The 14,683-nt window shown below is 46.6% G+C and overlaps 1 protein-coding gene across 8 annotated transcripts in view; it reads left to right on the top strand.

Annotated features, from left to right (window-relative positions):
- Positions 1–14,683, top strand: part of TAOK3 (TAO kinase 3) — a 141,976-nt gene that overhangs the window by 81,865 nt on the left and 45,428 nt on the right. For 7 of the 8 annotated variants that reach the window (XM_037879189.2, XM_043529744.1, XM_043529746.1 and 4 more), the window contains 5 exons: positions 810–906; positions 5,865–5,978; positions 7,027–7,118; positions 12,075–12,168; positions 13,910–13,991. In XM_037879189.2, the coding sequence (XP_037735117.1) occupies positions 810–906; positions 5,865–5,978; positions 7,027–7,118; positions 12,075–12,168; positions 13,910–13,991 (479 nt within the window). Of the gene's footprint in view, positions 1–809; positions 907–5,864; positions 5,979–6,583; positions 6,733–7,026; positions 7,119–12,074; positions 12,169–13,909; positions 13,992–14,683 lie in introns of those variants that run through there. The other variant, XM_037879191.2, reaches the window with a different exon arrangement.

Here is a 14,683-nt window from a genome sequence, read left to right as displayed (position 1 = left end):
CCCCAGTTTGAGAAACGCTGGTCTCCCCCATTAAATCTGTGTAGTATGGGGTAAAAGCACATAAAAGACCAGATTTCACAGGGGGAGACCAGATTGCGCGGTCCGTGACATGTTTTTCATGGCTGTGAATTTGATAGGGCCCTATCTATAACAGGGCTGCCCAAACTTCAAGATGTCAAGGGCCACACTGAGAATTTGCCAGGAGCCCAAGGGCTGTACCTAGCTGGCACATTTACATGTTGTAAAATGAAAAAACAAATGCTTGCAGCCTTTTTCTTGGGCTTGTATCTTCCTTGATAGATAAACGGGAACTGCTTGTTGTCTGTTCAGCAATAATGGAAACCTCCAAATGATCAGCTTTGTTCTTGCCCTGCAGTTAGAAGGAATAGTTGCAGATAGGTTTGCAGTACGGGAGGCTAGTGTGACATCAGAACTAAAACCAAACCCCAAGGCATTCACAGTGCCTGTACAGAGCAGGAGGAAACCCATCCCAAGCTAGCTAAAAGCCATACTTTATGGGCCACACCTCTGTATCTAAGATCTAGTCAGCCACAGGCATGTGCTGGTCATATTTGAGGGCTCTATGGAATGTGCTTAGACACCTCTACTTTATATTCATCCTGAACCTCCTTCTACCTCTTTGCCATAGGAAATACGTAGGTGTCTATAGGTATTACCCTACTCATGGCCTGCAAAAGTCAGTTGTTGTTGTTCCAAGAATGTGACTAACTCTTCCTATCCCAGTGCTGTGTAACTCCTTGGCAAGGAACAAATCTAACTTACCTCATCTTGTTGTTTAAACCCTTTAGTTCACAAGAAACCACTTCAGGAAGTGGAGATTGCTGCCATTACCCATGGTGCCTTGCAGGGGCTGGCCTACCTGCATTCTCATGCTAAGATTCATAGGTAAGAATACGGTCCAGTACTGCCATGTTTTATCTTGCTCTGGGTTGAGGGCTGATGAGAAGCCTTAGAGAATTCTCTGCTACACTCTGGTAACCTTTATAAAACAGTAATATTTAACCAGAACTTCCTGACACACTGATGTCATCTTTCAGTATTCCCTTTCCCAGCACTGCTGATGCCAGGGTATGTTTGTAAACAGAAGCGGTCTCCTTGTTAATGGGCCTGCTCTTTTGCTGCAATCATTAGTGAAGCCGCAATCCAATGATTGATTTCTTTTTCTGTGATAGTGGTTTTCACTCTCAATGTCACCAAACAAATTTGCCAGGCAAAACGGGCTGCATGTGAGGGAGGAATAGGGTGACCAGATAGCAACTGTGGGGAAAAAAAGGGTCGGGGTGAGGGGTAATAGGTGCCTATATAAGAAAAAGTCCCCCAAAACGGGACTGTCCCTATAAAAACAGGACATCTGCTCACCCTAGGGAGGAAGCAGTTAGGTGAATCAGTGAAGACAAAGGAAATACAGGAAAGATACCTGGCAGTTTACGGGTGTGTAAAGTGAAACATAAGCCAGATTTAAGAGAGCTTGATTAACTTTCTGACCAGTAATAGTAACGGTTACACTGTACTTGCTGAGATCTGCCTAGATAAAATCATGCCTCAGGAAATCAGCTGACCACTGCAGAGGTCAGGAAGAAACTTCACTTGTCCGGGATAAAGCATCACACCAGCAGCGTGTGCACACTAGGCACCTTCCTCTGAAGCACCAGGCCTAAGCCCCCAGGCCTGCTACTGGACTCGGGCTGTTTTGGGAAATTGTCCTGCATGATGTAAAGTTTGCCAGTGTGTGGCCATTTTAATTTCCGACTCTCCTGTCTTTTGTCAGAAACGTAACATGATTTCACCCACGTGTGTGTCTGGTCTTGTTTTGGTAACTCCTAATCCCGTAGGTTGGGGTATTGCTGTGAAACACTGTGATCTGGGTTAGCACAGAATTAGTGAGCAAAGGTGAAGATTCTCCATTCCCGGAGACAGTTGGAAACCAGTCATTGGGCTCAAATCCTCCCCATGTTGATAGCATAGTGTCAAGATTAATATTTGGCAGAGAGGCTGTTAGCACATCCTGGGGCTGCTACAACGAGGAGTTTCCTTTAGAGACACTGCGGACGTTCCGGTGCGTTAACACGTCCTGGCTACCTCATGAAAACCACTTTGTTGGAACTTGTTGACTCTGTTCTGCAGTAGCAGAAGCAGAACTATTGTTATGTTCTCAGCCACGGCTCTTCGCACCCTCCTCAAGGATGCTCAGCTCCTGCACTCGGCAGAGAGCCAAGAGGAGCGCTCTGGTTCTCTGCTGGACCCTAGTGCAGGGGTGGCCAACCAGAGCCTGAGAAGGAGCCAGAATTTACCAAAGTACATTGCCAAAGAGCCACAGTAATATGTCAGCAGCCCCCACATCAGCTCCACTCCCCTCCCCGCCGCTCCCAGCGCCTCCTGCCCATCAGCAGCCCCACTGATCAGCGTCCTCCACCCCACCCTCCCCGCACCTCCTGATCAGCTGTTTCGTGGCATGCAGGAGGCTTTGTGAGGGAGGAGCAAGGGCATGGCAGGCTATGGGGAGGGGTGGAGTGGGGGCAGGGCCTGTGGCAGAGCCAGGGGTTGAGCAGTGAACACCCACAGCACACTGGAAAGTTGGCGCCTGTAGCTCCAGCCCCGGAATCGGTGCCTATACAAGGAGCCGCATATTAACTTCTGAAGAGCCGCGTGTGGCTCCAGAGCCCCAGGTTGGCCACCCCTGCACTAGTGTCTGAAATTATGGGAGACAAAGGAATATGGTTGGCCTCATTTGCTCACAGAGAGGAGCATTGTCTTGATGGAATCATCTGTCTCTTGGCTAGTGTCTTATTATTTCCTTGTGTTTGCCTGTCTGTTTCCACCTGTTGTCTCTTGTCTTACACGGAAAGCTCTTTGGAGCCAGGACTGTGTATGTTCTGTGTTTTTACAGCACCCAGCATAGTGGGGTCCAAGTCTATTACTGGGGCTACTAAGCATTACAGTCATATGAGTAATAAGTAATAATGCAACTGGAGGGCAGCTTCTCTCAGAGGAAAGTGCAGGCCTCCACTGAGCTTGGCTTTCATCTGGCTCCGTGCAAAATTTCTTCTACAAAAGCGCTTCGTGGCACACACCTCATGGCTGAGTGACCACCAAACCAGACTGCCCATGTCACTTCTTTTTATTGGACCAACTTGTGTTGGCAAGAGAAGTTGGTCCAATAGAAGATATTACGTCACCCACCTTGTCTCTCTAATATCCTGGGTCCAACACTGCATGTAACTTCTGTTTTCCTGCCCCATAGAGAGGCAAAGAAGCTGAGCACGACTTGGCGTAAGGGGGACACCCTGTGGTGAGACAGAAGAAGTGCAGTTTCCTAATTGTGCATCCTCTCCTGTTCTCTAACAGGACGTCCAACAGAACTGCGTGGAATGCAATAGGATGAAGCTATTTTTCTTTTAAATTGCAGATAGTGGAAAACCATAAACTAGCAAGGAGCAAATATATTTGTCCGAACCCAGAGTTCTTTATGCATGCTGTCACTTGCTACCCCCGTGAATCCAATGTCCTAGCTTTGCTAAGAATAACTATAATATGGGCAGTACGTTGTTACTCAGTGAAGGCTTTTTGCTGGTGACATAGGGCTGTTACACAAGCTTCTGTTAATTTTTCACAGATTAGAGTGAACTGGAGATAGCATTGGACATAATGGTGTCCAAAGTACTTCTTATTTTGCACTTTTTCTGGGTTCTGTCTTTGCACATACAGGCTTGTAAAATGCCTTCTCGGTAGGTGTACCCTATAGAAATGAACTCTGCGCACAGAGAAGCGCACCCTGACGTTTCAGTGTGCTCCCTTAACTGGGACACTGGTACGGAAAGACCAGAGAAAAGTTGTTGGGATAGTTATAGGTTCAGGTTTGAGAAGTAGTGTTGGTCTAGTGGATAGACCTCTGGACTGGGAGTCAGGGGACCTGAGTTCTATTCCCTAACTTGCTGTGACCCTAGGCATGTCGCTTTACCTCTGTGTGCCTCTGTTTCTCTCCCACACTGTCCATCTGGTCTGTCTAGAACAGTGGTTCTCAACCTATTTACCATTGTGGACTGTATGTGCAGCTCTGTGTGTTTTCTGGGCCGCATCCAGAGAGTATATATACTACCTGTATGGCCCTGAAGGTGTCACCTCGGCCACAGCTGTGTGCTGATTGGGCTGCAAGCAACCCACAGGCCGTGGGTTGAGAACTACTGGGTAGGGATTGTCTCGTGCCAGTGTTCAGACCATGCCCACTACAGTGGGACCGTCAACATGTTTAGGTCTCTAGGAGCTGCAGTAATACAAATAATGGTGTAAAAGTTTATGCTGTTTGGGGGCATACGTAGTGGGCCACAGAGTGGGGAAAAACTGCAGATTTCAAGTGGTTTATTGTGTATTGTGATGATTTTTGAAAAAATAGAACTTGGCATTGCCGTTAGCTACAGTGTTAACAGCCTAACTCAGCTGGGACTTTTAACTCACCTTCCATTTCTACCGGGGCCTGCTTTTGCAAAAAGCAAATAACTGAGATGCTGCCATGTGAAAACATCCCTGGTGTACTGTTTTCCCCTCATTATCCAAATGCTGTCTCAGTTTTTACAGTACATTACTAGACTGCGTCTTTCAGCTGGCAGCATATAAGGAGAGCTGGATGCCCTAAAACAATCTTTTTGTTGTTGGTTTTTCTTCCTAGTTTTATATTAGAAGGAGGTGGGAGAAGAAACATTTCCAGTTTAGCAAAGACTAGACAGACAGATCTGCCTGGGTCCTGAGCTTGGGGGCAAAGCATGTTTAGGTGATGTTATCTGTAACTCTGTGTAGGCACTTAGCCAAGTGTCATGGAATGAATGGCTTTAACCTTTTAGCAACATTTCACATGTTTGTTTGAGTGTAACCCCCTTGCTGCTGGCACTTAAGAATTAATGGTTTCATATCTGTACATAGTGTCTGTCTACTTACAGGGTCGTCATAACCATAATTGGAGTCCCTACAATTCTAATTAATCCTCCCCTCGCTGTACCCCTGTGAGATACGAAAGTAGTAGAATCCTCATTCAGATGGAGAAACTGAGTCAGGGGATGGCTGCCGTGACATGCCCGAGGTCATACAAGGTGGCAGAGCTGAGTATTGAACCCAAATCTCTTAAGTCTCAGTGCAGCGGCTAAACCACAAGGTCATCATTAATCTTTTCTCCTTTCTAGTGCCTGGCAGTTCCCTGTTCCCAGGAAAGCCATGATTACTGAGTCCCTTTCTCCAGCCAATAGGAGCAGCCGCAGAAGCAGCCAAAGCAGGGACCTGGGGCATTCAGAGACAGTTTTGACTGGACTTTCTGTGCCCTGTGCTGATTGGCTGTTTGCTCCAGCCCTCTCCACCCTTCCCTCCCAGTCTCTTTACTTCAGTTTCACTCCAGACCTGCTCCTCTTACCCTCTTCTTCCCTTGAGTGTCCCCTCTCCCCTGGCTTTTCTCTCCAGTTAGCTTATTCCCTCATAACTAAAACAGTGGCACAAATGTCACTTGCTGCCCTGACCTGGTTCACTCTGCTTGTGTGTGACACCCTTTCTCCCACCCTGTGTCTCTCTTGGGCAGAGTCTGTCTATATTCCCCTCTTGGGCAGAGTCTGTCTATATTGGGCAGAGTCTGTCTATATTGGGCAGAGTCTGTCTATATTGTGTTTGTAAAGTGCCTAGCACAATGGAGCTCATTCTTGGCAGCCCCGATGCACTATCATCATAAACATGAGTAAATAATCGCTCTTTGGGGGCTTTTAAATCTCCGGTGCTGGGTCGTTGTTCTGCAGAAAGGCTAATGGACTGTAGTGTCACTGCATTTTTAATTGTAACCAAAACCGCACTTCTCCCATTTTGTTCCCAAGGGATATTAAAGCGGGAAATATTCTCCTAACGGAACCGGGTCAGGTGAAACTAGCTGATTTTGGGTCTGCGTCTATAGTCTCTCCTGCCAACTCCTTTGTGGGAACCCCTTACTGGTAAGTAGAGCTGGAACACGTTAGTCTTCCTAGGGCCTCGTGCTCTCACTTATGGTGCTTCACAAATGATATGCGGCATTAAAAACCTCCAACCAGCAGCCTTTTAAAACCTCCCCATCCAGCTCTTCTTGCCTCCTGAGTGCCCACCAGAAAAGGTGGCCTTTGCAGCCCAGTTTGATGTGGCCACTGTCACTGTTTCAATTACCATAGTGCCAAGAGCTTAACAAATTAATCTTTGTCCTCGGTGATGGACAAACTCTAGTCCCAGGGGGGCCAGAGCCCTGGCAGTCTGACTGTGCAGCAGGGATAGGCATGTAAATAATTTAGGACTCTGTTTTGAAGAAACTTGTTGGATGTTCATTTGAGTTGATTAATGTTCCCAACCCAGTGGCCCAGCATAGCTTTATGCTCCATTTATTTCATGGCAGACGCTCCAGGGCATTGATGCCAGAGATCGCCCAACCTCTGCACAAGTACATGGGGTGAGAAGCCTACTTCCTCCCTGAAGTAGCAAGTTAAGAGGCTGAACCTTTCCCAAGCCGGGTCCCCTGTTTTTTCACCCCTCCCTTTATTCTGGACCGCCATATTTCCCCACTCTGTTCCAGATTCCCCTGTTCCTTTCATAGCTGCACTCACAGGCTGCACATGTCTGCTGGAAAATGCTCCTGGCGTGCCGGTGGAAAAAACCCACCATCTCTGGGGAGACTGAAAGTGACGCCTTTACGACACTTCAGCCCCTGCTGGCTGACTCCAGGTACAATGCCTTTGAGATTGGTGTGGGTCTCCCATGTGCCAGCATGTTGCGCTAACAGCAAGACGATCCAGGTTGGCCTCTTGTTTTCTTTCCTTTCCTAAAAATGCTTCTTGGAGAAGCTGCTAATGCAGGCAAGCGTTGTTTTATTTCAGCATGGCTTTACTCAGCTCCATGCTGATTCTTTACGTTCTGGGGCCGCTGCGCTACTGAAGACAATGAAGGTGTCTTTTTAAGAAGGTCTGTGCTGTTGATTTTTTTTCCCATAACCCGAGTATTTTGTGCTGTGCTTGGTAGGATGGCCCCAGAGGTGATCTTGGCTATGGACGAAGGCCAGTATGATGGGAAGGTAGACATTTGGTCTCTTGGGATCACATGCATTGAGTTAGGTGAGTAAATACGTTATTCTGCTCCATTGCCAAGTACCCATCATGCTGAATGTGATTTATGCTGGTGTCCTAAAAGACTGGAAGATTCTTCTCCCTCTTCAATAAAAAGATCCTGACACACTTAGAAAACCCTGCAGGTAAATGCTTGACTACAAACACTTCATTCTCTCTGGTAGATCAAGAGTTAACTGTCACCACTACTTGTTTTTATTCTACCCTGAGGTGGTCAGGGAATAACAACTCTGAGCACAAAAAGGATTTGGTTGGCCTTTTTTAATGTGTTTAGCCAGAGCTGGATTTGGGCAGATCCTCCGTTGCTGGTAGAGGAGGAAGCACTGAAGCTGCTGTAGCTAGTTAGAATGTTGAAGTTCCTCTGGCTAAAACGCTCCTCAGGAGGAAAGCAAAAGACAAGGCTGTAAATGTGATTCTGCTGGCCCAGCTTTCAAACAGGAGCTCCTTAAGAAACCATCCCAGACCTATATTTGGTTCCTCAAATTGGCATTTACTGTTGGAACGGGAAGAGAGCATTTACATCCCTATCTGAGCCCGTGTAAGCATCCAGATGTAGGATCTGGGTGTCTCAGCGGGCTGCTATGTTTGGAAATTGAGCTTCCTCCTGGATGACAGTGGGTTATAATTGTCAGAGTTCTGCAGTTCTGTATGAATTATCCCCTATTCCCAGAGTTCACTATCTGCTTCCAACAGAAACACACGGATGAGCTCACAGTAGATTCACAGGAGAACTGCTCCTTACGCTGTCAGGTCCTTCCATTGAACCCAATCCTGTGTCTTGCTGAATGTCGCTAGAAGGTGCTCTATGCCCGCAACTCCTGTTGATTTCCATAGGAGCTGAGGTACTGTACAATCCAGGGGACTGAGCCCTTTGGTAGCAAGTTCCTGATATAGAAACAAATTCCGTGCTGGTGTAGACACAGATGAAGCTTCCAATGAAGTTAGTGGGAATTGTCCTCTGAGTTGAATTTGGCCTAGAGCCAACAGCTAACGATAAAGATTCCAACCTGCTTTTTTGAAATCACTTACAGGTAAGGGGCCTGTTGGGACATATAGATGATAAACTCCTGCAACCCCAGATTTAAAAACAGATGCCTTAAACTCTGTCAAACTGTTGGAGTTGCCGTATGAAAACTCCTCACTCAGCCATCACTTCTTACGCTGTTTCAGTCCATCTCGTTTCCCAGTACGACGGCAGTATCATCCTAGGATGGCTCCACTAGACCCACAACGAATAACCTCACCCTGTGCCCAAGAAAGAGCATGAATATCCTATTCTTGAACAAGCAGATGAGTGGAGCCTACACATGGTTGATAATTCAGCCTCAGCCATCAAAGTACTCCAGCTGATTCCCTGTGCAGGCTGCCTGTTAAGCTACAACAGTGAGGGATTTTCTAGACTGCAGCTGGGAGCCTCGTGCTAGAGGGTCGAGCAGTGTGGCTGAGGCTCTCAAGCCCACCCGACCCCCGGGTCTGAGCTTGGGTGGCTATCCTGAGTCCCCGCCGGACCTGCAATGCCCACGCTACTTCTAGTGTGCTGGCTTAAGCCCCGCTAATGCAAGTCTGTCCACCTGGGCTGGGAAGCTTGCTCCCCGCTGCAGTGTAGCCGTAATCACAGAGAACGATCGCTCCTGGAGATGCCAGGAGATGACTGTGGTGCTGACACTACACTGGGGACCTGTCCCTGTGTGGAGCCATTGTGGAACGGCATCTTAAGAGTATTGGGAAGCACCTTGCTATTGTTGTCTTTACATTCCGGACACCCATGCCCAACAGCCTCTGGGAGCCTCAACTAAAGGAAACTAAAATACAACGTGCAATACTTGATAGCTCTCATTTCTTCCGACGTTCCGTCTCACTCCTGTTCCCCAGTACCAGCCACCACCTAACCACACACTGTGTGTCCTCCATTCTTTATTGTGCCTTCTTCGGTGCCGCCCCTGACGGCAAGCTTCACTGCCCGCTCCATTTAAATCCCTTCTTAAAACCAGGTTTTCCCCTGATACCGTTCCAGTGTTCATCCATAGAAGCCATTTTAAAAATACACCATTGAGAGGGGATTATTTATCCCACTCTCAAATTGCTCACCTCATGTATTGTGTCTGACCTGCGCTGTCCGTACAGTTGAATTGTCTGCCTGGAGGACTGGACCCATATCTTCTTCTGTATTGTGTAGAGGGACAAGCATGTTCACAGCACTTGATGGATAACCATAGGACCTGGGTAAGAGGCCTGACAAGATGCCACAGTGGGAACCAACTTTGAGAGGCAGAGAAAGGAAGCTCAAAAAAGGAAACCACGCCTTGAGTTTCGATGTGAGGGAGGGTGCCACCAGTGTGCTTTCATATATGGCAGTGGGAGACAGGAGCTCCACAGCAATGGGATCTTGAAGGTGCTGCCTCTCACAGTGCTCTCTGGGGTGTCTTGGGGGGGTGGTCAGCAGTTCTGTGCTGTCGGCCTGCGTGGGCTCAGTGGAATATAAAGCAATAAGGCATCTCGCAAGTACTTGGGTCCTGTGTTCTTTATAATAGTTGTCAGACCCTGAGTCACTCTTGCTGGGTTACTAGCCACTGGTAGTGGTGGTGGGGTCACTGACTCCCTCAGGTAGAGGGAAGCACCAGTTCCTTTCCTCCAGTGTACAAACATCAACACCGAACTTATGAGCAGCTTCTCACCTCACCATCCAGAGAATGGTCACCTGGCGCAATGCTGTAGTAGCTGCCTATTTCTGTGAGAATTGCGCACCCCACCCTTCTATATACAAAGACTGCTTCGTGTGGATGGGAGACCTAGCATGCTGTGTACGCTGATTAATAGGCAACATGGCTAAATGTGGGATGATGTGGGATAACTTCCTGACTGCACTGGAAAATCTTCAGAGGGGGCAGCATAACCTATCAGACTTGAAACCTAAATGCTGCCCCAGCCAGCAAGAAAAACCCCTGAGGCATGTTGCAAGAAACGGCACATGAGCAACAAACCCCAAAGATAAAAAATCTCTTGTGCTCTTAGTGGGGCCTCGGAGATAACTCCTCCTCCCTCCCTCTGTCCCCCACCATTCTGCCATGACATATTTGTTCTGTTTTCTCCTGTTCTTGATCCCAGTCTCCTCATCAGGGACCCCTTGTGTTTTCTTCAGTGTCTGCACCAGCAGGTAAAATACATGTCCTCTCCCCTATATTCAGTGACAGTTACCACAATAATTCTCAGTGCAGGGCCAATTAAATAAGTAAGGGTTATAAGAAAAACATGAAACATAAGCAGTGAAACCCTGCACTGTGATGGCTGTTAAATGTTGTTAAGCATTCAGACAGTACCCTGTTATGGTGGGACCGTCTGTATCTTGAGAGTTGGCTTTTAAGAAAGCTTTAATAAACCGAATACTACACCAGGTAGTCTGTTTCAATAAGAATAGGTCAAAAAGGAATTAATGGAAACTAATACTTGGCTAGTTAGCACTAGCATATGTTGCTGCAGGAGCTGTTCTGTAGAACGGCTGTGCACATTTTAAAGTTTGAAAATTAACTTTGAAAATGATTCACTGAACAAATACAAAGAAAAAAAACCCATTTTAAAACTGTGTTTGTAGCAATCTATCGGAAGTTCCCTTTGCTGTAAGGGAAAGCTCCCTGAAAATGGAATTTCTGGTAAACCTTCAGCTGGCAGCAGACCCCGGGGTTTGGCAAAGGGGACCAGAAATGGGGAGAAATGTTGTTTCCGACAGAAAGGGGGTAGTTCCATCTCCCATGCTGTGTGATGGCTGGCATTTCAGTGGCTAAAACGAGCTTCACCCTGATGCAGTTTGTATTTTAGAATTAAGGAATGGAGAATCAGAGCTCCTGGGTTCTCTTCCCAGCCCTGCTTTGTGGGTTTGAACTAGTCATTTAACCTCTCTGTGGTTGTTTTCCCCACTGTAAAGTGTGTATTGCGATAGACCCCCTGTGGGCATTTAGGCTGAATTAATATTTGAACTTCCATGGAGCTTTTCATTCAAGGATCTCAAAGCTTTTTTACAAAGTATTTCTTGTTGTTGCTAATACTCTTGGAAAGTACCAGTTTTCTTATTCAGCTACCGGGGCCTGGCTCTCAAGTGTTTGTCTGACCCAGGATGGTGAAGACCCAATTTCTTGCATAGCCAAAATTAGTTGCACAATTGTCTGGAAAAAAAAAACAAAAAAACTATGTTGAGTTGTATGCACATTGCATGTCAGGGACAAGCAGCTGCTCCGCTCTGCTCTGACCTGACATGAACTTAAAAATCTGGCTGCATTGAGTCATGGTCTGTCTGACCTTGGACCAGGGTGAAAACTGTCCTCCCGCCTCGGTTTCTGTGATCAGCAGTTGTGCCCCGTTCTGGGGAGAGCACAGACAGACAGTAGTTGAGTACCCCTTCAAAAGTGCACTCCCAGGGGTGACTATGGCTAAGGGGAGTTGAGGAGGAATTTAGCAAAGAAGCAGGTAGGCCGGCAAATTGTCGTCCTTCTGCCAGTTGGTTGCAGTTACAAGGACACCAAAATTGAAGGTATCTTTTCCTCTTTAGCCTCAGATGTCAGTCAGAACACCCAGCGTTTTTAGGTGCCAGGTCCCAGCTTTTCCAGGGCTGATGGTGATCATGTTTCACTTATGGAGACAATTTTTTCTTGTCCTGTATTTACTGTAGCAGGTCAAACTCAGGAAGATGTCACTAGGGTAAAAGATACTAGACCCCTTTTTACAGGTAAAACCCACTGGGTTGCGCTTGCTTTCTCGGGAGCTGTCCCATCCAGCATTCAGATAACCAACAGGTTTCCCTAAAGGGCTGTCCTGAACTAACCTCGGAGATTAAAATAATTGGTTTATGTGGCATGACGACAGTAATGAGCTATTGATTTAGCGTGCTTGAACTTCCTTGTCTTTCTCCGTTTTCTTTGCCTGCTTTATCGCTCCTCTTTCTTGTCTTTCCAGCCGAACGGAAGCCTCCCCTTTTCAACATGAATGCAATGAGTGCCTTATATCATATAGCCCAGAATGACTCCCCTACGTTACAGTCAAATGAATGGTAAGCATGCTACTCTCCGTTCTCTCTTGGTTTTTGTTTTCCTGAAAACCCTTGGCCTCTCCAGCACCGTTCACATGGTTAAATATCTGACCAGGAAAGCACTTGTTCCGGTGTAGCGATTGACTGTCAGCTGTCAAGTTCCATATCTGCTGATGCACAGAGATTCTCTCGTAGGTAGGCTTAGCTTTGACCGGCTGTCACTTCGGCTGTCCTGCAGTCCGATGTGTGCAGGTACTAATTACGCGCCTGTCGGTACTGCATGAAGTAAAATGTTAGTGTGTGTATTAAGCCAACCTAAGTCAGTGTCAACAGAATTTCCAGGTGTGAATGGTGCTTGGCTGAAGGAGGAACTGTGAGTGAAACTGAGCAGCAAAAACTGCGAGAAAGGATAGCTGCAGATAGGTAGCTTCAATTAGCTTTTTCTGGAAGTTACTTTTGGAGCTTTGTCAAATATTCAGGGCTCTGTGGCTGCAGACGCCTCACCTTGCGCACTTGTGTTCCAGAATCCAAGCTTTGATTTTTAAAAATGTCTTGCTCTTTTATGATTGCAAAGGAAACCCTCCAAAAGTGGAGTATGAGGCATTGGAGGTTGCCTCAATCTGCAGACAGCCTGAAACAATAGCTCACAGAGGGGGTATGAACTTGCCCTGTTATCGGCGCATGTGTTAACTCTGAAACCTAATGGTAGCCATTCAAATTGTCACGTCAGTTATTTCATAATGGAAACATTCAGCTAATGTACTTGTCCCATAATCCCAATCTGCCTTGCACGCCTTTCGAGGTGCCAAAAACTTGATCTTCTACCCACCCAAACCTCTAGCTTCTGTCTTGGCGATGTTTATTATGCAACTACTGTGCTTCATGTACAGCATATGGAAAATTAAAAAAAACTAGGGGCAGAATAAAATGTTAAATTTAATAACGCAGGAGTAATATTCATTGTCCTAAGTCACTAGAATCTGTGTGGAGCTGTCACAGGCTTTCTGTCTGCTGGTCTGGAGCACCAGAGAATCCAAAGGTCTTGTTAGTGAAATTGAGGGGAAGATTGCTGTGGAGTATCAACAGCTGTGAATATGGCATATGAATTAATATCCCTGTTAGTGATGGACTTTTCTGTTGTCCTTTGTCCTCACATTGGCACCAAAAATGCAGATAGAGACTAAGAACATAAGGAAATCAGTGTAGTCTGTACAGAAATATAACTCCCGTTGAAATGTGTTAATGTCTGAGTTTCGTTGGCAGGGAGGGAACTGTTTTTCTTTCCCTGGGCATGGGGAGGCAGGGAATCCCTCAAGATACCAGCCCCAGTTGAGCAAGGCCCTGAAACGTGTTTAAGTGCCACAGCTGATGCGTTGTCAGTAATGACTGGATAAAATGGAGATCTAGACCATCAAGGTGTGAAAAGGAAACGTCTCTCTCGTGGAAGATGCATCTGCTAGTGCAAACTTCACCTTCACTAGAGTAAAAGGACTTGAACTCCAGTACAGAACATCTTACTGTCCAATGCACACTGTGATTTCCCTCTCACTGTGAGTGTCTGTGCGTTTCTCCCTGCATGGAGGAACCAAGGGAATTAACCTGTACACTTGGCAACAATCCAGTTTGTCTCGTGTCCCACAACTTAAGAACAAAGAAATACAGATTTTTTTTCTCTTACTGATACAGGTAAATTTTGACAGTCACCAGTGTGCCTTCCGGACCCTGAATTGATTCCCCCCCTTAAATCTCTCTCTATATACAGGACGGACTCCTTTAGGGGATTTGTTGATTACTGCTTGCAGAAAATACCTCAGGAAAGGCCATCGTCAGCAGACCTGTTGCGGGTAACTTTTCACTTTTCTATTTCAGAAGTTTAGAGGAGGGAAGGAGGGAGGTCGGAGGTGGAGTAATGTTACCAGTATTGGTGGTGGGACAGCACGTCACTTGGCAGAGTGGAGTAGGCCATTTTCTAGTGTATCCAGGTAGGCATAGGAGCTGCAAGGTCAGGACTACTTGCACCCTGTGGATTGGTTTTCCTGAGAATTCTCCCTTTTTTATTATGATTACTATGTAGTTGCATTTAGAAATGTAATTTCCACTTCTGTTCTATTTAACAGCTTCCCTCCCCACAGCTTACATGATAAAGGATGGCTGAACTAAGCAAAGATCTTTTTAAAGCAGCTTTGCAAAAGTATCATGACTATGACCCTGGAATGCGTTACCTAGGGAGGTGGTGGAAACTCCTTCCTTAGAAGTTTTTAAGGTCAGGCTTGACAAAGCCCTGGCTGGGATGATTTAGTTGGGGATCGGTCCTGCTTTGAGCAGGGGGTTGGACTAGATGACCTCCTGAGGTCCCTTCCAACCCTGATATTCTAGGATTCATTTCCCAGTCCAGGCACTGAACCCATTTGCCCACCCTTTTACGTTTCAGTGATAGTGGAAAATAGGTGATATTTTACTTGTCGGTTCCAAAAATTAAAACTCACTTTGGGCCAGTAGAATTTTGCAAGACAGCCTTAAAATTCACCACGACAAA

Source organism: Chelonia mydas, chromosome 15 (genome assembly GCF_015237465.2).
Source record: "Chelonia mydas isolate rCheMyd1 chromosome 15, rCheMyd1.pri.v2, whole genome shotgun sequence".
Taxonomy (NCBI): domain Eukaryota; kingdom Metazoa; phylum Chordata; order Testudines; family Cheloniidae; genus Chelonia; species Chelonia mydas.
This window is presented reverse-complemented; position numbering and strand designations above follow the sequence as displayed.